A 25668-nucleotide genomic window follows, 5' to 3' on the forward strand; every position below is an offset into this window, starting at 1 on the left:
CTGACTTCCTATTTTCTTCTGTCTTACAGTTGTTTGCAGGAGCAGTGCTCGTGTTTGAATCTGAGAAATGATCTCTCAATTGCTCTCAAGTCCCCTTATCCTTTAGCAGTCTTTGATCTAAATATACTTTATAAAAGCTTTCTTGTCACAATCCATCTTTCTTTGGCTTAAAAACTAAAACAAAGAAGCTTTTCTGGAGATTATTATTGATTCCTCAAAATAAAAGCAGATCATTGAAACAAAGAAGGAGCTGATTCATTTCTGCATCCATTTCTCGAAGTGAAAGCTTAGTTGTACCCAAAACCCCATAAACAAGTAAAAGAGAGTTCATCAGCTTATTAACTGAGTGATCCTAATTTCCATTAGGATTATTTAGGAAGCAGAAGAAACCGGTAGTTTTAGTCATCTCAATCTTTCTTTGGTGTGAAAACTGAAACAAAGAAGTTGGTGCTACTTTATGTCTACATCCATGTCTCCAAGGTAATAATTGAGTGAAGCCTAATTTTACCGAAAGCTCAGAAACAGGGAGTGCAGAAGCTCAAGAAAGAGATCCCTGCTTTGGGACATGATACTTCCATACAGAATTCTGTAGACAGAACAAGAAACTGCACTCCAATATGTGGAAGGAACTGTTCCTGATCTAAAATTATGGTATAATTGATTTCCTATGCAAATCCATGATTTCTTGTTCTGGGTGGAAAATCCTTGACTTTTAGGCAAGATGAGACATGATCTTCATATGGCACCTTTGGTGTGGAGTTTGAACAGAGAAGAAAGGGAGATCTGCCACCCCTGAGATGTGGATCACACATCGGAATCAGGTCAGCTTCATGTCACCACCTAATTCACTGACCTCACAAAGAACATTGTGTTCCAGAGGAACGTATCTTCGGTATGACAAGAATCCAATCCAATTCATGTAACAGCTTGCATAGCCTTTGTGCCAACTTCTAGATGTAATGCTAAGATTATAGTGATCATTCATCTTGTGGCTTTTCAATGGTACAAGTCTCATCAGCTCAGCTAATCATCAGTCATTGCAAGCAAATGGAGAATTTTGAGAGGAGCAAAATGTTTGAGGTTTATCATGAATCATCTTTTCTTGTATCAGAATACCAAAGATTGATTCTTCCTTGGTTGACTGATGAATTGAGATATCATAGTTTCAGTGAAAAAAATGCACCCGAAAACTCTAGTTTTCGATAACTAGGTCTTTGAGTTTTATGTTCAAGTGAGCCTTGGCCATGCCCCATGACTGAAACCTTGAGATCATCACAGAGCTGGAGCCATTGTTGAACAGGTAAAGATGAGAGCTGGTGTTCAAGAACAATTCAGGATAAACTCTAGCCGTGATGCATGCTCTCCCCTTGCCGCCAAAGTTCTCGATTACCGAATGATCGATCTGTTTCATCAATGGAGATGCAACACGCACAAGAAGGTCATCGTGAGCTTTACAGGATCCAAATTGATTAGATGAAGAGACAAACATTCACTCACCAAGGTTCTCAGAGAGATCTTTCGTTCCTTCTCGAGGTCCACGTCCAAGAACACTCCATACACTGGTTTGTCGAGCTCTGGCCTTAGAGAGGACCTACTCTCAGCATCAAGAACTTGATGTAAATGACGTTGCTTTGTAGCCATCAGAAACAAAATTCGATGCTGCAAACGAGTCCTTCGCATGATAAAAAATGACTTGCCTTCTCTGATCAGAGCACATGAGGACTTTGGCTGTGTTCTGATCTCTATAAACTCTGAAGAAGATAGCCGTGTGTTCCTCCAGGTTTTCCGAAGCCAAAACCAGCAACCCAAAGGGTCCGATTCCACCTCTAACGGAAGCATCTTCTTGACTGCAAAGCTTAGGAGCGTCCATCGCCCGAGTGGGATCAAAGGGATCTGCTCTGTCTAAGCTTGGCAGCTCGAAATCTACCTCGACATCTGCCTATTCGGAGATCGAAACCAAAACAAAGCCAAATCCACCATAAGTAATCGGCAGTACAATCCTAATCTGTATAAGATTGTGTTAGGCACTGACCTGTGAACCTTTTACTCCTTTGATCTCATGCAGACCTGTTGTGAGCTCCAAGCCATGCAGATGAACCTCGTTTCTTCTGAGAGATTCAACCTCTTCGATCGGCCACTGAACAAGCTGCCTTCCTCTGCTATCCAGCCAAATTTTCCTCGGAATGATCTGAAGAATCACTCATATGTTTCTGATATCGAAACATGAGCTTATATGATCCAAGCAGAGAAGAAGAAGTCACCTGAATACCAGCCCATCCCTTTGCGATGTCATCAGATTCAGTGTCAGATTCATTCAACCATCCCCACAAGATCCTCCGCTTCTTCTTCGCATCGAAGAACGTCTTCGATGCGTAGAACTTACCATAGTCGTACCTCAACCACATCCGGTAGTCGTCCGCAGGATTGTCCGGCACAAAGATGTCCCTCGTCTCATCATACGTTCCCAGCATGTAATAGTCGGACTGCGGCTCCATCAAGCTCATCTTCAACACATGCCTGACGTCCTTGGAGTTCACCGACGTGTCTAAGCCTTCTCGTCCCTCGATCGGCACCGGGAAGAAGTCAGGGCACTCCCACATCCCCGAAGCGCTCGACGAATGCAGAGGCGAGTCGGCCCTCTCCCACCGCACGAAGTCCTCGCTCTTGTACAACAAGGCGGTTCCATTCCCTGAGATCTCAGCTCCCAGGGCGACTCGCCAACGCCCGTCGGCTCCGCGCCACCCGGTGGTCGGGTCCCGGAACATGTCGGGGTGGATGCCGTCGGAGGGCGTCATCAGAGGATTGTAGTCAGGCTTCGTCCACTCCCTGAGAAAGGGATCGGACAGGTTCCCCGGGACAGCAATGTTCTGGACCTGCTGGTTGTCTCGGTTCATCCCAGTGTAGAGGATGACCGGCTGGTGGCCGGGGAGGATGGTGGCGGAGCCGGTCCAGCAGCCATTGATGTCGAAGGGCTTGGTGGGATGGATGGCGAGGTCGAGCGGCGCCCAGTTGATGAGGTCGGTCGACACCGAGTGAGCCCAATGGATGTTGCCCCACACCGAGCTATTGGGGTTGTACTGGTAGAAGAGGTGGTAGACGCCATTGTAGTACATCGGTCCTGTCAGTGGTTTTGGTGGCAGTTATGACAGTTGCCTGAGAGAGAGAGAGAGAGAGAGAGAGAGAGAGAGAGTTGCATACCATTTGGGTCTGCTCATTCGTCAGGTTTTGGAGGACCAATTCATGCAAGAGAAGAGACCATGTTAGAACATGAAATCTTGCGGTAGAAACTGTTAAAGCTGCCAGAAAATTTAGCAAAGTATAATTTGACAACTTAATAAAACCAATAAAATAGAAAAATAAAAGAGACAATGATACTAAATTTACGTGGTTCAGTCAATTGACCTATGTCTACAGGATAGAAGAGGAGCAAAACTTTACTATAAAAAGGATAATTATAAATATATTAAGAAAATATTCCTTGGTTATAAAAACATCTTAAATACTAAATAAAAAATCTAAATCAAATAATTAGGTGTTTCTTATGGTGTGTCTGATTTCAAAGCTCAAGCCATTATTTATAATTGTAATAGAAGATAACAAGCTTGACTTTCCCTACGTGGAACTTGCCAAAACTAACAAATCTCTACCTTACCAAAATTTGCTCCACCTTCTTCACAAAAGTCTCAACAGGCAATCACCAATAATGAACACTAGCCAAGCCTAAGCACTGCTTGAACTTGTAAACCGGAAGAGGCTTTGTAAGCATATCAACTGGATTGTCCTTCGTATGAATTTTCTAAACAAGGACCTTTCCCTCAGTAATGGTATCACGAATAAAATGAAACTTCACATCGATGTGTTTCGTCATCTCATGATACATATAGTCTTTAGCCAAATGAATAGCACTTTGACTATCACAGTAAATTATAGTAACACCTTGATACAGACATAATTCGTCGAACAAACCTTTTAATCATAAAACTTCTTTGATCGCCTATGTCATTGCCATATATTTTGCCTCTCTAATAGATAAAGCCACGATAGGTTGTAAGGAATCTTTCCAACTAACTGCACAACTGCCAATGCAAAAAACATAGCCTGTCAAAGATTTTTGTTTATCAAGATCTGCAGCATAATCAGAGTCGCTGAAACTAACCAAAGTATCACGATTTTTCCCAAACTCTAAACAGGCATCTGAAGTCCCTTACAAGTATCTGAGAATCCACTTCATAGCTTGCCAGTGTGTTTTACCTGGGGGAGACATATATCTGCTAACCACACCAACTATTTGTGAAATATCTGAACGAGTATAAACCATTACATATATAATACTATCGATGATACTATAATATGAAACTTGTACCATATATTCTTACTCTTCAACTAACTATGGTGATTGAGCAACAAATAGCCGAAAATGGCTAGTAAGAGGAGTACTCACTAGCTTAATGTTTTTCATGCTAAACCTCTCCAAGACTTTCTCGAGATAATTTTTCTAGGTCAGAAATAATTTTCCAACTCCTCGTTCTCTTTTGATCTCCATGCCAAGAATTTTTTTAGCTGCTCCCAAATCTTTCATTTCAAACTCACTACTCAGTTGCGTTTTCAAAGTGTGAATTTCTGACAAATTCTTAGCTACAATAAGCATGTCATCAACATAAAGCAACAAATATATAAAAGAGCCATTGGTTAACTTCTGAAAGTAGACACAATTATCATACATGCTCCTCGTGTAACCATGACCCAACATAAAAGAATCAAATCTCTTATACTACTTATTGTCTTGGAGACTGCTTCAATCCATACAAGAATTTCTTTAATAAGCAAATATGGTCTTCCTTACCGTCAACTTCAAATCCATGAGGTTGCTTTGTGTAAATTTGTTCTTCAAGTTCACCATGTAAGAAAGTTGTCTTGACATCAAGTTACTCCAATTTGAAATCATACATGGCAACTAAAGTAAGCAAAACATGAATAGAGCAGCTATGTTTAACAACAGGTGAAAATACGTCATTAAAATCAAGACCATGCACCTGACTATAGCCCTTTGTAACTAATCGTGCTTTGTACCTTGCATAACTCTTGGAATACCTTCCTTTCTTTTGAAGACACATTTGCATCCAATAATTTTCTTACCCGAAAGCGGCTTCACAAGATCCCAAGTTCTATTCTGATGGAGAGATTCAATTTCTTCATTCATCGCAATCAACCATTTAGTAGAATTATTACAAGAAACTGCATCTGAGTAGGTAGTAGGCTCACCAACTTCATTTGTTTCTTCTGCAACAAACAAAGCATATACAACCAAATTTGCATATCTTTGTGGTGGTCGAATATCTCTCCGTGGTCTATCCTTAGCTATGAAATATTGCTCTTCTTTTGAATCATCTTCGTTAGTAGATTCGGGATCATCTACTGGCATTCTTTGAGTAGAAGAGTTCGACTGAAAAGAATCAAAACTACCAATCTCAAGCTCCACCTACTTTTGTGTTCTATCATTTGTACAACTAGTAGATTCCTCTTTGGAAGATAACATAAATAATTCATCAAAAGTAACATCTTTACTTATTACAAATTTTGGGGATTTGGGATTCAAAACACCACAATCTGTATCATTTCACCCCAGAAGCATACCGAAGGAAAATGCACTTTTTAGCTGGAGGCTTTAATTTTCCTTCATTTACATACATATATGCTAGACACCCAAAAATTTTGAAATCAGAGTAATCAACAGGAGTACCTGCCAAACTTCCTTTAGAGTTTTAAAATTAAATGTTGTAAAAGTAGCGTGGTTGACAACGTAACAAGCCATATTAATCGTCTCTGCCCAAAAGTCCTTTGTCAACCCTGCATTTGAGATCATATACCTTACTCTCTCCAAAAGTATTATGTTCATACGTTCGACCACACCATTTTGCTAAGGCGTCATTCTAATAGTGTGATGCCAAATAATTCCTTCATTTTGTAGAATTCATCAAAGTCACCTTCACAAAATTCCATGTCATTATCTGTTCGAAGCCGCTTAATCTATTTGCCTATTTGCTTTTTAATCAAAGCCTTCCATTGTTTAAAGGTTAGAAAAATATCATTTTTATGTTTCAAAAAATAAACTCAAACTTTCTTGGAATAATCGTCAATGAAAGTTAACATATACCTGGCACCACCCTTAGACTGAATATGAGCTGGACCCCAAAGGTTTGAATGAATATAGTCAAGAGTACCTTTCGTTTTGTGAACTGCCGGAGAATTAAAGTTGACTTTTTGCTTTCCAAAAATGTAATGTTCACAAAAATTCAGTGGTCTAGTACTTTGTTCGCAAAGAAGACTCCTTTTACTCAATATGCTCGAACATTTTTCATATATATGACCCAATCGCATATATCATAATTTGGTGATATCGGAATCAGACAATGATGATGACGAGACTACAACTAAGCACGTGACAGTAGTTCCCTACAAAATAAATAAGCTACTAGACCTACAAGCTTTCATAACAATAATGACACCTCTAAAAAGTTTCATAACTTCACATTCAGCCGCGTATTTACACCCAAGAGCCTCTAGGGTGTCTAAAGAGATGATATTTTTTTTTAATTAAAAAACATGCCTAACATTAGTGAGCATCCTCACAATACCATCATATATTTTAATTCGGATTGTGCCTCTACTAACAACATCACATGTGACATTATTGTCCATCAAAATAATTCCACCATTACAAGATTCATGTGTAAAACAAATCTCTATTGGGACACATGTGATAAGAACAACCCGAATCTAAAATCCGTTCATTTTAGACCTTGTCCGGTCATTAGTAGCAAAGAAAATATTTCTAACATTCTCATCAGCTGCTACACTAGCTTAACGGACTTAGTAGTTTTCTCAATAATTTTTTCCTTTTGCCTTAATTTATTTTTTAATTTAAAGTAATCAGCCTTAATGTGCTCCATTTTATGACAATACTTGCACTCCAAATTTCTATGTCTGGATTTAGATCTAGATTTAGATCTATTACTATTAAATTTTCTTTTATCCGTTCTACCCCTTACAATCAGACCCTCAGCCTAATTCCCTCTATTTTTCCCAGTGATATCCCTATCTATCTACTCTTTAGATTTTAATACAGATTTAATTTCCTGATACAAAATTGTTTCTTTTTCATAAATCATAGTATCACGGAAATATTTAAAGGATTGGGGAAGAGAATACAAAAGTAACATGACCTTATCCTCGTCATCAATTTTCGCATTTATATTCTCCAAATCCATAACTAAGGAATCAAATTTATCAAGATGTGAGAGTATAAATATACCTTCAATCATCCGAAGCATATATAAACTCTATTTCAAGTAGAGACGATTCTTCACTGTCATCTTCATATACAAAGCTTTAAGCTTGTCCCGCATACTCTTAGTCGTAATCTCCGTAGCTACCTCCCGTAAAACCTCATCAGAGAGATTTAGAATAATGCTTGATCGAGCCTTTTTATCTATTGCCACAAGATCTTCATTTGACGTATATCTGGAATGTTCTCAACTCCCTATAGTGTCAAATCAACTCTGTCTTGAATCAGAATGACCTCCATCTTAAGCTTCCACATGCCGAAGGTGATATTTCTGTCGAATTTCTCGACAACGATCTTTATTATTATCATCGTTGCCAAAAGATTCTGAAACCAAGCTCTGATACCGGTTTGTTAGAGCTGACCCTAGAAAATTTATCAAAGGATACCAATAAAGATAATAAAGCAGAAAAATAAAAGAGACAAGGACATCAAATTTATATGATTCGGTCAATTGACCTACGTCCACGGATGGAGGAAGAGCAAAACTCTACTATAAAAGGGACAATTACAAATGTCTTAGAAAAATATTCTTAGGTCATAAAACACCTGAAACTACTAAATAAAAAAAGCCCAAACTATTTTAACTAAGTATAGATTTAATAAAAATTAAATCGAAAGCAAACAATTAGGTTTTCTGATGGTGTCACTAGCTTCAAAGGCCAAGCCGTTATTTATAGTTGCAATATAAAATAACAAGCTTGATTTTGGGACTTGTCAAACTAACATAAACCAGATGAAACTATGAGTAGAATCGATGTGAAGCTCTATTCCAGCATCCAAAATTATGAGTAGAATCGATGTCAAGCTCTATTCCAGTATCCAAACATGTATGCATGATGATACAGATTACCACAGGCCATCCTGTTTGATAGACATAAACAACTCAACGATATCCAGCTCTCTATAAAGGTAATTCCAGTCATTAGAAAAACAAGAACAAGAAGAGTCTGCGTAATCTGAGATGGAGTTCATGTTTGTTTCCTTCCTATTACTAGATTCTTGAAATCAATATCCTACGGAACTATCCTCCAATCGCAAGTTCTACAAAGATTCCTAAAGGAATAAGATCACACAGGACTCATAAAGATCAAATCTAAACACTATGACATACCATTGATCCAGTTCTTGGGTGGTTGGAAGTGGTATGCAGTCCTGTATTGCTTGCTAACTATGGACGATATCTCCTGAGACTGTGGATACAGGAAGACTCTGCGGGAAGGCTCCACGAACACCAAACAACGGCAGAGGAAGAAGCAGAGGACCCAAACCAAGCAAGATCTGCAAGAACTGGCCATGGGGGGAGATGAAGGAAGGAGAAGGGAGAGGGGGTTGGATGGTCGGAGCTCAAATTTCAAGTCAACTAAGACAAAGTTTAGCCATTTAATACTGGGATAAAACCAGGACAGCCTTCATCACATGTGATTTCATTATAATATTTGATGAAAACAGTGGAAACTAATTGTTTTCTTGGATAAGATTGAACCCAAATGATCTAATCTGCTTATTTGTCTGCAAGAAGAGGACCAATGCTCTCCCTTTGGGCTTTCGGCAATGGCGAAAAGGACACCCAACAGAAGCTTTTGTTTTCTGGGAGACGGAAGCACGGATTTGGATTGGACAAGAGGAGAGGAATGTGGAAGATGACACAAAAGAGGGATTTATTGAAGACATCAATGTCCGATCCGTTCCTGATTTGTGGTAGAAGAATTATATGCCTGCCATCTCAACAACACCCTGTAATCCGGGATGAGACAGATATAAGCTCTTGCGATATAAAAATATTAGATTGTGTAATCGTATTTAATTTGATAAAATATATTATGAATATGATTATATTCTTATTATAATTATTGATTAATAAAAATTAAATTAAATTAAGATAAAATTTATTAAGAGATCTTATAAACTCTCTTAATAATTTATCATAGACCCTCTACTCTCGCTTATAGATAAGATCTCTAAGATATAATCGGGTAAAAGATAAAAAGAGAGAAGAAAGAGATGATATCAAAAAAAAATATGGCTAGTCTAATATTATTTTATTTTTATCCTAACATATTATTTTTTTCAAATTACATATAACATATAACAGTTTTTATATTTATATAAATATCAATCATCTCGATATTTTGATGATTTCAGAATAACATATGCTTCGTCTACTCAACAAAAATTATCTTATTTTAATATTTTAATATTATTTTATTATATTATCGTGAAACATTAATCATTTTATAATATTAAAACTTGCTCGGTGACTCTGTGATGAGATAAAACAATTACATGCTGAATGGTCACACATTTCGTATTATATTTCTGTATCGGACTGTGTCAATCCATGCATCTGCCGCTGAGTTGGCGATTACCGAGCAGTACTTGTAATTGGTTTAACCTCTCAACCGCTATGACTAAAAAAAATCAATTAAATTAATTCAATCAGAAAGCTTCAATTTATTTATCCAAAATTACAACAACATTTATAATTAATTAGATATTCACTTCGTCAACCAAAAAATGCGCATAAATGAGGATTCAATTGCGTGTTGGTCAATAAATCCTTCAATTTTATAAGATTTATTAATGTATCCTACGCCTCGTGTTTGACTTGGTCAAAAGGTTTGGAATACGTCTCAAACTGCGGGGCCACCATATTTATCCACTAAGAATTAGCCACGTCATTTTAGAATCCGTCGTCAACAGCACAAACGTCAACTCGGTCTTCCGCCGCGTAAGAGGGAAAAAAGGCAGATGCCGGGAAGAAAGGACAAAGAAAGAGTAGTAGGAAGCACGAAATGCGTACTATAAATTCAGGTGTGCATATCAACAACACAAACGTCGATTCTTATTTCTTGGTTAGAGATGATTCCAAGCAGAGCATCGCGATCTCTTCTGCTGCTTTTGCTCCTCTTCTCCTCCATGCTTCTCCGAGCTTCCTCGCAGACCAACGCCACCGCATCAGGTACGCGACGACGCCGGAAGCTTCAGATGAAGCTCATGGACGAACTGTATGGTCTTATTCCGTGATTGATTCTTCTGGTGTTATCGGATCTTGCAGCGACACATGTGGAGGAGAGCACAAGAAGGGAAGTCGCGGCGGTGAGGGAGTTGAGAGACGGTTCTCCCGGTGTCAACGGTGGCATCGGTGGTCGATCACCCGTAACCAGAGGTAGCGGCGGCGCTGCAGCTGGTAGGAATGGCGGCCACAGTGCTGCATGCAGCAGCTATGGTCGCCATGTCGCCATCACTTCTCTTGCCTTCGCTATTGGCGCTGCCATTGTGAATTCCATGTAGACTTCTTCTTGTCGTTGCAACAGAGAGAGTCATACTCCCGCTTGCAAGAATGCAAGAGAGAAGAAAAAGATCTGTTATATTATCATTATTATTCCTTCTTTTATATCTCTTTATAAGGTGCAAAATGAATCTGATACAGTAAACCTTAAATTCCTGTGATAGATATATATATATATATATATATATATTGTGATTTATTAATGAGTTGATGTGGTCGATATGGTGATTGCCAAAGGAGTTTGACTCGGTTTGGGATCACGTACACAAGAAATCCGACGTGGTCAAGGAGGTGGCTGAGGAGAAAAGATACAATGATGTACACTCCCATGTTGATTGCATCGCAACGTATGGAATTATGATTGGTGTAAATATTTTTCCTATTGAAAGTAAATTCTCAACTTCAATGACTTTGCACAGTAACAAAGCAACCAACTCCTAAAAGGTCTGCATAGTCATACCAATGAAAGCAGATAACTTGTGAGAATAATTAATGGACTAGAATGTCATGGGTGAGATGCCAACAATGATGCAAAATAGATGATGATGATGATGAAAGCAGCTTTGGAATTGCAGAACCAGCAGACCTGAGTAAAAGGAAGAAGAAAAGATACTACTTTGACAGCCATGATAGCAGCAATCAAGGTCCAATTCATGTGTTGTTTCTCACCATGAACTTGGTGACTTCTCTTCTAATCCCTTGTGGCTTTTGCAGCATCATTAGTTTTGTAGCATCAGACACACAGATTCTGCTCTGCAATAGAGGAGGAAAGGTTAGGAGTTGCCCTTCTCTAATGGAAGAAGCAGGAGGAAGCTCAACATCTTGTTTGGAGTTGAATGCCCATTTTTTATATCCAGAGATTGTGCAGTTTGTTTAGGTATTGAGACATGATTTCCATTATGCTTTTATGAACCATTATATACTGATCATCATGTCACTGTTTCTCTTTCCTCCTCCTGTAGCTGTAGATCTACTGCCATGCTGCTGCTGTCACTGACTGCATGTATATGATTTGGTCAAAGGTTTATGTTGGGAATGGCAAGTCTGTAATCATGGATGATCAGTGAATGAAGTGAACTTGAAGCAAGAACAATGGCAAGCCAGAAGGGAATCGTGAGGATCACACAACTGTTCTTGAGTGGGATAGAATGATCAAACAGTAAGTAAAGCTCTTTAGATAAGTCTATTGATTGTTCTTTCCAATGGTGGCTTACCTACCCAAGCACTACAGGAGAATGTCCCTTGCAAGGAATCTCCTCTGAGAAGAAAAGCTCCATGAGTGCCTCTCTCCTTTTTCCTCTCCCCCTTTGGCATCCCACCCAGCCGTGCTGTTGGATCATTAAGCTGCCTGTTAGAGTTAGGCCATATGTGTTTCCCCCCCACCTTCTTCCTCTTTCTGCAACTGCACCTGCAGAATACCTAATCGAAGCCCACAAGATGATAAAATACGACATTAATTGAGATGCTGCCAGATCTCACCAACACTCGTGCCTTTATGGTGAACTAATAAGCCAAGAAATCCACAATATGATGATCTGGATTTCCATGGTGGGATAAATCTAAGCTGCAAATTGCAGCCCATTCTATTGTTTGCTTAGATTGTGTCCTGTTCAGCATGTGCATCACACAGAGAACAAGTTCTTGACAACATCTCTCTCTCTCTCTCTCTCTCTCTCTACCTTTTCATTAAAGTAAACTTCATCCTGAAGACACACTGTGGTGCTTATAATCTTGTCCTCGTGTCTAACCTCAAACCAACAACATCATCATATCAAAAAGTCAAACACTGGGTCATAGCTCACATAGCTCACCAACAGAAGCCATGAACTAACATAGCAATTAGTAGCTAAATGTAGTGCATTCAATGTCATTCATTTTCCTAGACAAACAAGTAGGCATCAGATCCAAAATCCCCCTTTCATCCTCCCTTCTTCTCTCTCTCTCTCTCTCTCTCTCTCTGCAATAATAAACGCCAGAAAAGAGCGAAGAGTCCCTCCAACCTTCAAATCTACTGCTGATGGTTCATTCCCTGCCCTTCTTCCGCTCTTGCTTTTCCACCTCCAAAAGCCCCCCTTAATTGTTTCTTTCCATATCCCCTTCCAATCTCACCATTCTCTTTCTCCTCCTAAAGCCCCCAAAGCCAAAGGCAAAGCCAAAGCCAGCCCGGGAAAGGGAAGAAGAAAATAAATAACAAGCAAAGTTATGATTCTCACGTCCCACCACTCCAAATCCTTCCTTGAATCCAACTCCATCCCAGAAAACTCCTCAGCTCCCACAGTCCATCTCTTTCTCCCAGCTGGAGGAGGAGTAGCAGTGCACATATCCTAAAAATCCAATCCTTTTCCAGCCATTGTTCTAAAAATCCAATCTTTAGTCAGCCGTCGTTCTCAAAATCCGATCTTTGTTTCTGGTTTTCCTTTTTCTTAATTCGGTAAACGTTGTTTGGCCCACCCCAACATCCTCCACTTCTGTTTCCCATAATACCGAGCCATGGCTGAGGTACTCCAGTCCCCTTCGCATTTCCCTTCGTCTCCAAGACGCACCCTTTCTTGCGACCCGAATGATGCCTCCAATGGGCTTTTAAGCCCTTCCAATAGCGGCGGAGAGGGTGCAGAGAAGGAGGAGGAGGAGAGGCATAGTGGTGCCGGTGGTGCGATAGAGAGGAAGAGGGGAAGGAATAGGAGGGGAGGAGGAGGAGGAGGAGGAGGAGCGGAGGTCGGGATCGAAGGGGAGGACGAACGACAGCAACTGTCTGTGTTGGCATTGCTGCTAACAGTGCTCCGGAAGTCACTGCTGAGGTGCAAAACGGAGGGCGCCGGCGACGAGGATTTCGGCTCGATGGACATCGGGTGCCCCACCGACGTGCGGCACGTCGCCCACGTCACCTTCGACCGCTTCCATGGCTTCCTCGGGCTGCCCGTCGAGTTCGAGCCGGAGGTTCCCCGCAGAGCCCCCAGCGCAAGGTCTCAAAACTTCTTGCTGCTTCTGCGTAGATTGTGCTTGTTTCTTGTCGGAAAAATGTGAGCTTTTGGTTGGTTTCTCGAGTTGTCCACAAATTCATGAGCTTCGCATTAACAGAGATCATCAGAAGCTATATTGCATGATTCACAACATCATTTTCTTTGTTCATCAATTCACCACAAACCTATTGTGCATCTAACACACCCGACGCTGTAGAAAACACAACATCAACTCTGTTTCTCCTCACCTATCATTCATTCGATAGGCTCATGCTTTGTGATTGCAAGCTCCTTTAGAACTTCTTTGTTCCAAATTTCTTGATCTTCGTTTCTTCTTCAACCTTTTTATTCACTCAGCAAGAAAGTTTCTCTCTCCAGAAGAAGAACTAGTGGCATCTCTTCTTGAGTATGTTTGCATTGCTTTTGGCTGGCTTGATCGCTCAGAATCGATGTTGCTTTGTCCCTAATTATTCTCGCTTCTCGATCTTGTTTAGATGTTGGCTTTTGCCCTTTCATTGTGACATGCTAACTGTATGGAAACCACGATGCAGTGCGACCGTCTTCGGTGTTTCTACTGAATCTATGCAGTGTTCATATGATTGTAGAGGCAATAGTGTTCCAACCATACTTTTGTTGATGCAAAGACGGCTGTATGAGCAAGGAGGTCTTCGGGTATATTTGATGACTCTAAATTGACATTGTAATGCCTTTTGATGCCTAAATTTTGATGGAATCGAAACCGAACAGGCAGAAGGAATTTTCAGAATCAATGCCGAGAACAGCCAAGAAGAACATCTCAGAGAGCAGCTAAACGACGGAGTAGTGCCAGAGGATATCGATGTGCACTGTTTGGCAGGTTCAATAAAGGTATTACGTCCTACAAACTTATCCTTAATCCTCTGCCTATGCCGGCATTTTCTGTGCTTTCTAAGAGGAGAATGTTCATCTAATTAGGTGTTCATAGATCTATCAGCAATGTTTTCCTTTTGTCGGAAATCAGGTCATCTCTGCTAGTTTATTACCTTCGACGGATGTATATGGTGAACATGCTCTCTTATCTTCCTCGAAAGAATTTGGTTTCCATGACACTGGAATTTTAGCTTCTGTGTTGCTTCTCCAGGCTTGGTTTAGGGAACTTCCGACGGGGGTGCTCGACTGGCTTTCATCCGAGCAAGTGATGCAATGCCAAACGGAAGAAGACTGTGGTAGGCTTGTCAGGTTGCTGCCGCCGACAGAGGCTGCTCTTTTGGACTGGGCTATCAATTTGATGGCTGATGTCGTCCAAGAAGAAGAACAAAACAAGATGAATGCACGCAACGTTGCCACGGTGTTTGCCCCCAACATGACTCAGGTAATTGGATCTTTGTTTCCATCGGGCTAGCGAAGATTGTAAGCGCAAGCTAAAATGCATTGTGTTTGTTTTACGATTGTAGATGGCAGATCCTTTGACTGCGTTGATGCATGCGGTGCAAGTGATGAATTTTCTGAGGATGCTGATCTTGAGGACGCTGAAAGATAGACGACTAGAATCTGCTGTAGTGGATGCCGCTGTCCGTGGCGCAGATCCTTCCGATGACGATGGTCATCAGAGCCCTCAGATGCATCACGCTGCTTGTAGCGAAGAAGCAACCGAACGAGCACACGTTGCCGAGGAGGCTGTCTTGGATAGTCTCCCTCGAATTGCTACAGAAGAAGAAGAAGAGGCAGCTCGGAGTTCGCATGACGATGCGGCCTTCTTCTCTGAGAACGCAGCTGGTTCGTCTACCGGCCACGAATTCGTCGCTAGTGCTCCTAAGTCAGTTCATACGAAGACAGGCAAGTCGAACAGCCAAAATCACAAGAAAGGAAGAAAGACGAAGAGAGAGTCTACCGATCGAGCTTCCTTACCAGCTGATAAGTTGAACGGGATCAGCAACGTGAGTCGAATAAATTCAAAGATCGAGCGTGTGGAAGCATGGAGGTGAAGCTGCTCTGTCTCTCTCTCTCTCTCTCTTCTTGCCCCTCTTAATTTGCATGTGATTGATCGTAGGTTTCGGTATGTGTATTTGCTATGGATGTTTGCGTACCTATTCGGAATATAACTTCCTGCTCTAAACGTTGCTGGGTTTGCGAGCGAGCGATATGCATTAGACGAGGGAACGATCCTTCTGCGTCTCGTTGCGATGTACAGCTGCATGTTCATGGATTTATACCTGCACGATCGAAGCAATTGTAATGACAGATGCATGAGCGTACCGAGCAGCATGTAGAAAACGATCCTTCTGCGTCTCATTAGCGTACCGAGCAGCATGTAGAAAAGATTTGAGCATGCAGCATATGCTTGGAGAAACAAAGAGTCAAGTATGGTTATGGAAGCAATCGATACACGGTGTTGACAAGATATGGCACCAAAGCAAAATGTCTAGTTCACATGAAGAACAGAAGTGACGTCTTAACTCACCACATTTCTTCGCACCGACAATTGGTTCGGTTCATCCTTGACAGAATGATTCATCCATGCAATAGATATCAAACTCCATAGATTACTGCAGGCGAAAAGAAAGCAACCTCGGTGCATTCTGCTGCATGAAGTGAATAATCAAGAACGGATATCATGCTCGATGTACTCTGATAAATGTCGCATTTTATGACCCACCCCGAGGGTAGGCATCGCCTCGATTTTAACATCCATGGTGCTGTGTCATACAATCACAACAAATATTCTTCTTAACGAGTGTTTGCAGTCAATCAGAAAATTGGTTCCAAGAAGACTCATGAATGCCATCATTCGGAAATGGCAAATGATTCGATGGACGACTCCATTGAGCTTCTCATGAAGTCACGACTACCGCCAAAAATTCATGAGCCTACCGATTCTTAACAGAAAATCAAGATGCTTATTTCGATCCAGGTTTTGACCATAATTCCAGCTAGCATATCGGTGGATGAACTCCATTGTTACTTGATGTTTTCTGATACATCACTTGCAATCTCTTCGAGGAAGGTGACAAAGCCTGTGACGCTGGGAATTCCAGTTCCGTCGACATCCTTGTCTTCCATAAGGTAGTTCTCAAAGGCCGTGGCATCATCGTGCCCACCCCGGATAAACATCAGCTTTGGTGTTATACTTCTCTCTTGCTTTAATCTATTAATCGTGGTACGCAGAAGACCTGCAGCACAAAATTGTCTCAGAAAAACAGACAGGTATAGGGTTTTCCTTAAAAATTAGAGCCATAACCATCTTATAAATTAAGAAATGAAGCACTACAATAGTCAAGAGAGAAATTACTGCTTACAATCATGTGGTGGAGGAAAGGGAAGTGAAGAATCAGCTGTTGACGAATAATATACGATAAGATTTGTGAAGGCATCAAGAAAAAATATGGGACTTCCGCTTTTGACAAGAGCAGAACGACTCAATGAATGGCGTGGATAAGCTTGTTTGTCTGGTGTTGCATATGAAGTCAAAACTGGATAAATGGCACATTGAAGCGATGATGGCCCCAGCGAACTGTGACACCAAAACACATGCCAAGTAAGTTTTTCTTGGATTATGCTGGATCTTCTGTAAAGACAACAATAATGCAAGAAACAGCTACAAGAAATTCCAAATGCATTGATAAAATGGAACAGATAGATATCGATTTGAACTTAACAAATTGGCCACTAAGTACTATTGGCTTCCATAGAATCATGTAATAGCATACTAAAATCTTAGAAAAACTAGTATCAGCACTAAATTCCACCAATCCTCAACAAATATTTCCCTATACATTGGTGCTAAAGAGCAATGTTGCGGTTGGAAGGCATCAACTAAAGCCTTAATAGAGGGTTCAACTGGAAGCACACAAGTAAGAGGTACCTAAAAAGGCATTGTAAATATATCCGATAATCTGGATGTACACCCTCTTCGTGGAAACGGAGGAGAGGACTCCTAAGCAAAGCAAATACAAGCCGAGGCAGTGACTGCAGCTGGGGACACTGGGTGAAGGCAACATCAATATTGGAAGTTGAGCGCCCATTTTCATACTGGACTAGCTTGTATACATCATGATATTGAGATAAAAGAATGACTAGCCAATCATGGATCAGCAATCTTCCTTCCCTCACTCCTTGCTCCAAGGAAGCTAAAATAACCTGAATAGAAGCAAAATTAAAACATTAATATCAGTAAAGCAACTTTATATTAAATTGCATTAGCTGAAATGGACTGGAAATCAAATAGAGATATCAACAAAATTTGTACCCAAAAACACATAATCAACTGGATAGACTACAATTATAACAAATAGTTGATTGCCCTCAAAGGATGGACGATAAAAGTGTTAAGACTTCATTAGTCAGCCAAAGAGCAATGCAGAAAATATTTTGCTAAAGGTTGCAAGGCATATATATGCACGACTAGCCAAAACAGCATTAAGATACAACCTTCCATTCCTGCAGTACTTGTCAAGCAACAAACTATGGCCCTCTACACTCCCCCTCCACATCCCATCAACGATGCATGACCTACATCCCATCTCTCCTGCATCTGCTGACTGGACTTAGAAGAGTCACAACAAACAACACCTGACTTTTCCTCAATAAGAGAAGAACTGAGAAGTCTTATTTTGGAATTATCAGCAGTTGATATTGATCAAGAGTGAGGCTTGGCCCTCCTGCTCAATAGCGACCAGTTGATTACAAAATTTACTGAGGACTATAAAATTTTTGAACCTTCATGGTATTTCCAAAGCTATGCTAGGGATAGTTGATAAAAGTATTAGAGAGCATGTGAGCCCCAAAGATGTGCTAAAGTGCTCATTGCTTTCTTCTATCTTTTCTAATTCTTTTCAGTGATAAAATTATTCTGATCTAGTATATTTAATCTCTTGAACAGGTTTCTACAGCACTTGAATCAAAATTGTTTCCATTAGAGGCATAACTCTAACAAGTTGCAATGCAGATTTATTCTTGTTCGAGGCACAACTTTTGTCACACTATCGATTCTAGACAAGTTAAATCAATCTGGATCTGATTAAAATGAATAGATGCAATACAAAATTAAAGAGTTTTTGGTTTGCCCATTTTTGGTAGCTTAGTTGCAAAACAGATAACAAAGTCATTATAACATGTGGGCAATTCTAATTTGACAAAAGTACAATGAAGAGATTTTAAGAGATGATTCCATACTATTTACCTTGTGAACAAGGATAGATAAGACCACTTCCGGATCAACACTGTCATAAAGGTCATTTATGCTTCGAGCTGTAGTGAACTGCAATGTTCTTACTCTTAAACGCCTCTTCAAGGAATACCTGGATCCACAGAAATTGACAAATGGCCATCTTAGTATGATCCTAAGCATTAGGTGACATTCAAGAGGCACAAAGAACCTATTTCATAGTGCAACAGTAAAGGTATACAGGCTTCAACAATTGTGAACCTCTTTCAGGTGCTTATCCAGGTTTCTTGTTCAGTGACATGATAACTAGCATGTTAATGCTTCAAAATTACAGATTTTAATATGCACTTTCATGGGTCTTAAAACAAAATGGTCTACTTATAATATCTTGTAATCATTTGACATTCGATGCAGTTCAATTAGTGTCCAACTTGAACATGGCTACATTACATGTCATGCGGGGACGCAATTCATATAACGATGGAGCCATAGTTTACATAATCATGTTTCTCAAGGAAAGAAAATACCAAATTAGACTTCTCATGTATACAGATCATACCTAGCAATGATGTTATTGGACAAAATAAACAGCAAGGATGTTTATTGATCGTACCTAGCAGCAGAAACCAGACCAGCATCATTTTGCATCTCATTAGGCACAACAATTGAATACTGGAAAGCAATCTGGATTACAAGAGGATCTCTGTGCCTGCTACAAATAGCCAGGTGTATTACATCATTAGAAATTTGATCTGCACAAAAATAGTAGTAATAGGAAATTTCATACACAAGAAATTGGAGTTATGCGGCCATATAAACGACATGATTTCTGAAGAAGCTTTTTGACATCATGACCCTAACCAACCTCAAGATGGTATAAGACATTATAATCCACCTCTCAGGAAATAAAAAGCAAAATACTTGTAATATGAATCTAGAATTTGAAATCTATCTATAGGAACCTTCAAAAGACCTACGGTTAGATTAATTATGGTTCTTTGCATGATTATTTCCCCTAAACCTTCATCTACTTATTTCCCCTATTTGTCTCTCAGATTATGATGGAGATGATTGTCGGGACATTTGCTCCTGGTTAAGGAACAACGAACAACTTACAGTTTCTTTCTTTTTCTTCTACTTTGTGCATTTAATTTAAGAATGCATCTAAACAAACCATGAAGCTCCAAAGCAGCTAGCAAACAAGAATTTGCTAACTCAAAATTTTTCATTATTTTGCAAGTGTTGAGATGAGAACTAGTATGAATTTGTGATGTCATCAAACAGCATTCCTTTGTAATCACAAAATGCAAAGACCAATCTATCCAAAGAAATTGTACCAGATAACAAATGCCTTCAACAATGTATACAACCATTGGCTCATCAAGAAAGATATGAGCAATAATAAATAGGACTAAAAGCCCTTTTCCCAACTACCATATTTTTAATTCTTTTACAAACTTTCATAATTGAAGAAAATGGCAAGTAATTGACTTGACCATAGGTCAAAGAAATATGTATAGATAGGTATGCATGACAAGATGCTTGTAGAAACTGCTGCAGCTGGTAAATTTTACCTGGAAAAAACATCATTATTTGCAAACTCAAAATCGTAAGTATATGTAGCAAACGAATCACAGCAAATAATGTGCTGAACATTCTCATATTGAGGGTCCGGGAAGAAATGGCCATACTGTAAAAAGTCAAAAAAACATATCAAATGCAAAGATGAGAGAAAACTTAAGTACATCACAAATTTTAAAATATAGAGCATTAACATAAAATGCGTACAGAATTTCCAGTTTTGAACTCAGACGATGTTCTCAACCGCAGTAGACAACCAAAAGCATATGGACGACTCAACATACGGTAACTGTAAGAGGCATAAACTTATAATCAGGCATCCTGTTTCTAACAAAAAATATAGGGAAAAGGGAAAAAAAAAAAAAACCACAGGATCATGTCTACAAATAAAGATGTTTAGCAGGCTGTCTGAACTAAAGATTACAGTTTGCATGAACATAAACAATAAGCTTATAAAAACATGTAGTGGGTCAGTCAAAATGATAGCTTGCCTTAAATGTCATTAATGAAACATTGTGACATAGTAGATGGATAGTGATTTATCACTTGATTGTCCACATGTTCATGTTTAACACTGCTCTTCTGATCAAATCCAAACTTTTGCTACTATTGCTCATTTACAAATGGCTAACTGAATATTGCGAAAGCTAAGAGCATTACTTGATAATATTAGACGGTCTATTAATCTATGGTTAAAAAAATAGCCCATTATGATTACCCAAATAATTTGCAATGTTAAGCTAAGAGCATTCCATGTTTAGAATAGGATCCATGGTTTACTTACATATCCTGAGGAAGTGTGGAATCATCTGTATTCGCATATAGAAACAAGGAGCCACCACTATTAATACTTAGAAACTTTAAAGATGCCAAATCTGTATATTCATTGGTGACAGCAAATATGTCCACAGAAACACCTGCTTGAACAGCGACAACAGCCTAACCATGTTGATCAGGATTACATTTTCAAACATGTGGTTCCAAAGCTATCAATCATATATTAAGTCAACTTACCAAATCTTTGTAAAATGGTGTCTGTTCAGGTAGCAACGCGAGATCCGCATCCTCCCCTTTGCTTGCATATTGCTCACCATACCTACTTGTGTCTAATTGCCCAGCTCCATAATCAGGGGGGCCAGAAAGAAAGGCAAATACCCTAGCTGTTATTCATTGAACAAAAACACTTCCATTAATATGTCAACCCGGACACAAGGGCAAAAAGGTGTATGGCATAGACCACAAGCTAGAATCTCATTCTAAAATATTCTAGACAGATTAGGTTGAAGCTAGCATTATGTAGTATGGATTTATTATACCGAGTGCAAATGTATTGCCATAATCTGAACTCAGATAACTAACAAGAGCTTCCATTGCTGATCCAAAGCCCCGGCCACCTAACAACATGCCATCCCAACCTTGTACTGTAGGTGTGGATCTTTCCCATGAAGTTGTAGGTTTTAGAGTGTCGAGAGCCGTAGCAATCTGATCCTTACAACTTTCGACCTGTTAATGGTAAAATCTAAGCTCAGACCTCAAGCATGCACACAATACAAAAACATTCTGAATAGCAGGGAAATTTAATGATTTCATAAGAAGATGCTTCACTTGATAGAACTTAGAACCGTACAGGAGCCAGAAATGCAAGCAGTGGCATGACATCTTCAAGGGAAACTGGTAATTGACCATCTGATTCAGGAAGGATAAAGACATTTTTAACAACTGGTATAGGACCTTGAACATCATACAAGCCAATCTTGTGACTGAACGTAACAAGCCCAAACAAAGACCCCGGAGCCAGAGCTGCAAACATACAATCGATAGGTCAAGACATTCAGAAAAATATTTATTGAAGCTAGGCGACAAGTATGTAACCTCAAGGGTATAACACAATTTACCAGATTCCAGATCCCTCACCTTCAAGAGCTGCCAGAAGAGCACTTTTGACGAGTTCCAAGAACTCTTCAGAAGCTGCAGAGTTGAAAATGTCAAGCAAGTGATCTAGACACTAAGTGGGTATGAAGAAGCAGATCTTTCCGTGTAGTACACTATAGATACATTTTAGCAAATCAACTCAAGAAATAAATGACAGAAATGATGGAATGCTTCATCAATAAAAAAAATCAAAGCAATTCTTAATGCCAAAAATGTATTAGTCATAATATTATAACTAAGATTTGCATGCAAAGTAGGCAAGTGGATCTTTGAACTATCATGTCACAATTAAAGAAAAGATTATTTATGCTATAGATAATATGGTGAATAAGCTCAAAGGCTGACAAAGTTGCCTGGCGTTATAAAACTACAAAACACGTTTAATACTCTTCTCCGATCATTCTACACCAACTTCTTAACCCACAGAAAATCCAACACATTGCAAGAACCCTTATCACATCTGAGTGCAATGTGATGAATCACTTGATGGTGATCCTTTGCTCTTCAGAAAAATCTAGTTGAATAAACTTATACTAAAGATCAATATGCAGAGGCAATATGAACTACGAAATTATATAGGGCAAAACAAGAATGTTATTTTTCTATCTTTTCATTTCGTATGATTACAGTATGAAAAACACAATACACTTCTCAAAGAATGAACAGTTAAACCTGTACGCAAATGATGAAATCAAAATCCATAAATCATAAGGAGTCTCGTATCTTACAACACAAATCCACTGCCGCAACATAGACCGGCCGAGCTTGCGTCATCCCTTCCTCGGATCCATCCCCTACGCATCCAAAAATTTTCTTTCGTCATAGGACTAAAAGTAAATAAATAAAGAAACCCTAGAAATCTCAAGAAACGAACGAACCCACCGTGCTATAGGTAAATGAATAAAGAAACCCTAGAAATCTCAAGGAACGGAAGAACCCACCGGGGATCTCGAGATCCACGAAAGAAGAAGACAGGTCGGGGCAGGACTCCGGCTGGGAGTAGCGAGAGACGGCGTGGGAGGTGAGCCCGTTGAGGGAGCCGCAGATGGCGCAGCTCCACGTCCACTGGTCGAGCTCGCAGTAAGTGTTAAAGTAGGCCCAGCAGTTGTCGCACCGGGGAAGGAGGTGGCCCTCGGAACCCCGCGCCGGCAGGTTCCCGCGCTCGTCCACCGCGGAGAAGGGCGTGACGGCGATCCCCCACGGGATGCCGCACGTCTCCAGGGCTTCGGAGTCCACCGGAAAGCAGGCGACGCTCGCCCGGACCGCCATCGATGGAGTCCTCGCAAGGAGATATGAATCGGGGACGAAAGAGTTCCGGAAGGTGCGCCCGTCGCCGGAGGCGTTTATCACCGCGTCCGCGTTTTGCGTTTTCTCGGAGCGGAACGTTTCGGGTTCGGATCCTGAAGTTACGAAAGAACCGGGCCGGGTCGTCTTTTCTGAAAGCGACCGAAGCCCATGCGTCACTCCACAAACTTTAATAGTCGTGCTTGATTGTCAGCGGGCCGGATAAGGGGGTCGTTTCGGGTTCGGATCCGAGAGCTATTCAAGAACTGGGCGGGGTCGTCGTTCGCTAAAACAGCTCCGATGCCGCTGACAATACATCATCATCATCATCTCCGAATACAAAAACCAGTAGCAGAAAGAACATTCGAGGAACCAAAGACCATGTTTTGTGAGTAGAGAATCCCTTTAATCACATACAACATGCAACAGAGAGATACATTCTAATAGCATTGTGATGAGCTCCAGTCGAATAAACACAAATAATACAAGAAAATAAATTGGAACGATCAATGGAGGATGCAAGTGTTGGTATGGAGGAGTGGAGTGGCCAACACTTACAGAGTTGCAGGAAAGGAGGAAAGTTTGCTCAGCAACATATGGGGCAATGAATTAGACCATTCTCGTTACAGACTCCACACTTCACCATCTTCTTCTGCTCTTCATCCAACACCTTGCAGCTGCCACTGCAATCCATACACATGATGAACCTCAACCCAGCGCAGCCCTCGCAGGATGACGCCACCCTTGGGATCCCCTCCAGCAGCAGCTCCAGTTTCCCTTCGTCTTCCAACCTCAGCACCTCCTCGGCGCCGCCGATGAGCCTCCCCCTGACGAAAGCTGCAGGGACCTTGACTTCCTTTGATCCCATTAGCGACCTCAGTTCCTCTCGGTATCCCGAGTCCATGGAGATATCCCTCTCCATGATTCGGACATGGTAGGACTCTAGCGTGGATCTGACGGCATTGCAGTCCTCGAACGTCTTCCTTATCCCCCGCAGCGTCGTCGTGTACAGAACCACCGTGTTCTGTCCTCCCGGAGGGCACTTCTCCTGGTAGGACCGAAGCAGGAAACTGGGATCATGATGGGCTTTTCGGTTTCTAGGAGATAAAGGTACCATCTTTTTTATCTGCTCCCCTTCCTGCAAGTATTCCCTCTCCAGGGACGCAACGAGCTCTGGATCAAAGAAAGGGCTCAGACTCCTCCTCGACGCAGACCCCCTAGAATCTCTCCCGGATGCCTTGCCGGCATCAGTGAGACTGTTCTTGCACGGAGTCTGCGCTGCTAATCCGATCCGCTTCCCGTTGTCCGAAGAACTGAAGGGCCTCAGTATCCGATTCGAGTCAAGATCCCCGCTTTTAGGATCCCGCCGCTGCGGCGCGTTCTCCTTCCCTAACGCTCTCCTTATCTGCTTCTTGGGCGACGCCGAGACCTTCGAAGCATGGAGTTTCGCGGGCTTCTTTAGCGGTGTCCAGAACGGCGTCTCGTCGGCTAGGTCCTCCATGAGTTCCCGTGCATCGATGACCTCCGAGGGCACTTCCTTCGCGACGCTCTTATCGAATCGATCGATGGTGAGATCAGCACGAGGAGATCTCCTGCATTCCCTCTTGATGACTTCCTCTGCTTCTTCGGCGTCGCACTTCTTCCCGTGAGGTTCACTACGGTCGAGGTTTAGGACGCCGTAGGTGGTGGAGGTGAGCAAGACGACGTGGTTGGGGCACTCGCTGGCCAATCCGACGCCGTCGGAGATGAAGATGCCGGGGTCGAGATCGTCTTCGGCGAGTGGTTTGGAGGAGATGCAACCCATTCCCTTCTATCTCTGTAACTTCTTCGTCTTCCTCTCGGTTGGAATCGTGTGTTTGAAATGTAACGGTTACGAGCGGTGTGGCTCTCCTCATAACGAGTTTGCAACGGTCAAAACATCTCATCGTTCGCATTCTTGTCGCATCTCGTGTCCCGGCAACCAATCATGCTGTGCGGGCATGTTTGGTGTGGCGAAATCTGAGCCATGCATTTGCTTCAATCAACGCACTGTGATCACATAATAAAGATATATATACATTATTTTATAATTCTTATTTTATATATATATATATATATATATATATATATATATTAGGAAAATAGAAAGATAACA

General features: G+C 40.9%; 4 protein-coding genes across 7 annotated transcripts; 1 reads left to right on the plus strand and 3 right to left on the minus strand.

Annotated features, from left to right (window-relative positions):
* Window positions 1–1055: 1055 nt before the first annotated feature.
* Window positions 1056–8706, minus strand: LOC135640163 (beta-fructofuranosidase, insoluble isoenzyme 4-like). Of its 2 annotated transcripts, XM_065154351.1 has the most exons (7): window positions 8457–8706; window positions 3199–3207; window positions 2262–3118; window positions 2033–2188; window positions 1698–1939; window positions 1498–1591; window positions 1056–1402 (listed from the first exon to the last, which is right to left on the minus strand). In XM_065154351.1, exons 1-7 carry the CDS (start codon window positions 8638–8640, stop codon window positions 1193–1195), a joined length of 1752 nt encoding a protein of 583 aa, XP_065010423.1. In that variant the 5' UTR covers window positions 8641–8706; the 3' UTR covers window positions 1056–1192. The 2 variants fall into 2 exon arrangements, with proteins under 2 accessions (XP_065010423.1, XP_065010424.1); XM_065154352.1 differs by lacking the exon at window positions 3199–3207 and having other exon boundaries at window positions 8457–8705.
* A 1469-nt stretch (window positions 8707–10175) lies between these two features.
* On the plus strand, window positions 10176–15770 carry LOC135641706 (rho GTPase-activating protein 5-like). Its single transcript, XM_065157351.1, has 6 exons — window positions 10176–10304; window positions 10401–13597; window positions 14146–14266; window positions 14342–14461; window positions 14715–14945; window positions 15028–15770. Exons 2-6 carry the CDS (start codon window positions 13125–13127, stop codon window positions 15556–15558), a joined length of 1476 nt encoding a protein of 491 aa, XP_065013423.1. The 5' UTR covers window positions 10176–10304; window positions 10401–13124; the 3' UTR covers window positions 15559–15770.
* A 144-nt stretch (window positions 15771–15914) lies between these two features.
* On the minus strand, window positions 15915–23641 carry LOC135583409 (protein transport protein SEC23 D-like). 3 transcript variants are annotated; one of them, XM_065157348.1, is made up of 14 exons: window positions 23192–23641; window positions 22979–23044; window positions 22233–22286; window positions 21946–22118; window positions 21635–21821; window positions 21333–21478; window positions 21103–21257; window positions 20526–20607; window positions 20312–20427; window positions 19351–19449; window positions 18753–18870; window positions 17436–17710; window positions 16870–17084; window positions 15915–16743 (listed from the first exon to the last, which is right to left on the minus strand). In XM_065157348.1, the coding sequence occupies exons 1-14, from the start codon at window positions 23517–23519 to the stop codon at window positions 16532–16534; spliced, it is 2226 nt and encodes a 741-aa protein (XP_065013420.1). In that variant the 5' UTR covers window positions 23520–23641; the 3' UTR covers window positions 15915–16531. The 3 variants fall into 3 exon arrangements, with proteins under 3 accessions (XP_065013420.1, XP_065013421.1, XP_065013422.1); XM_065157349.1 differs by having other exon boundaries at window positions 16170–16743; window positions 19351–19446; window positions 23192–23619; XM_065157350.1 differs by having other exon boundaries at window positions 16170–16743; window positions 22214–22286; window positions 23192–23330.
* Window positions 23642–23928: 287 nt separating this feature from the next.
* On the minus strand, window positions 23929–25381 carry LOC135641707 (uncharacterized protein At3g28850-like). Its single transcript, XM_065157352.1, has one exon. The coding sequence runs from the start codon at window positions 25336–25338 to the stop codon at window positions 24121–24123; it is 1218 nt and encodes a 405-aa protein (XP_065013424.1). The 5' UTR covers window positions 25339–25381; the 3' UTR covers window positions 23929–24120.
* Window positions 25382–25668: the final 287 nt, after the last annotated feature.

The sequence above is a fragment of the Musa acuminata genome, chromosome BXJ3-6, assembly GCF_036884655.1.
Source record: "Musa acuminata AAA Group cultivar baxijiao chromosome BXJ3-6, Cavendish_Baxijiao_AAA, whole genome shotgun sequence".
Lineage (NCBI taxonomy): Eukaryota > Viridiplantae > Streptophyta > Magnoliopsida > Zingiberales > Musaceae > Musa > Musa acuminata.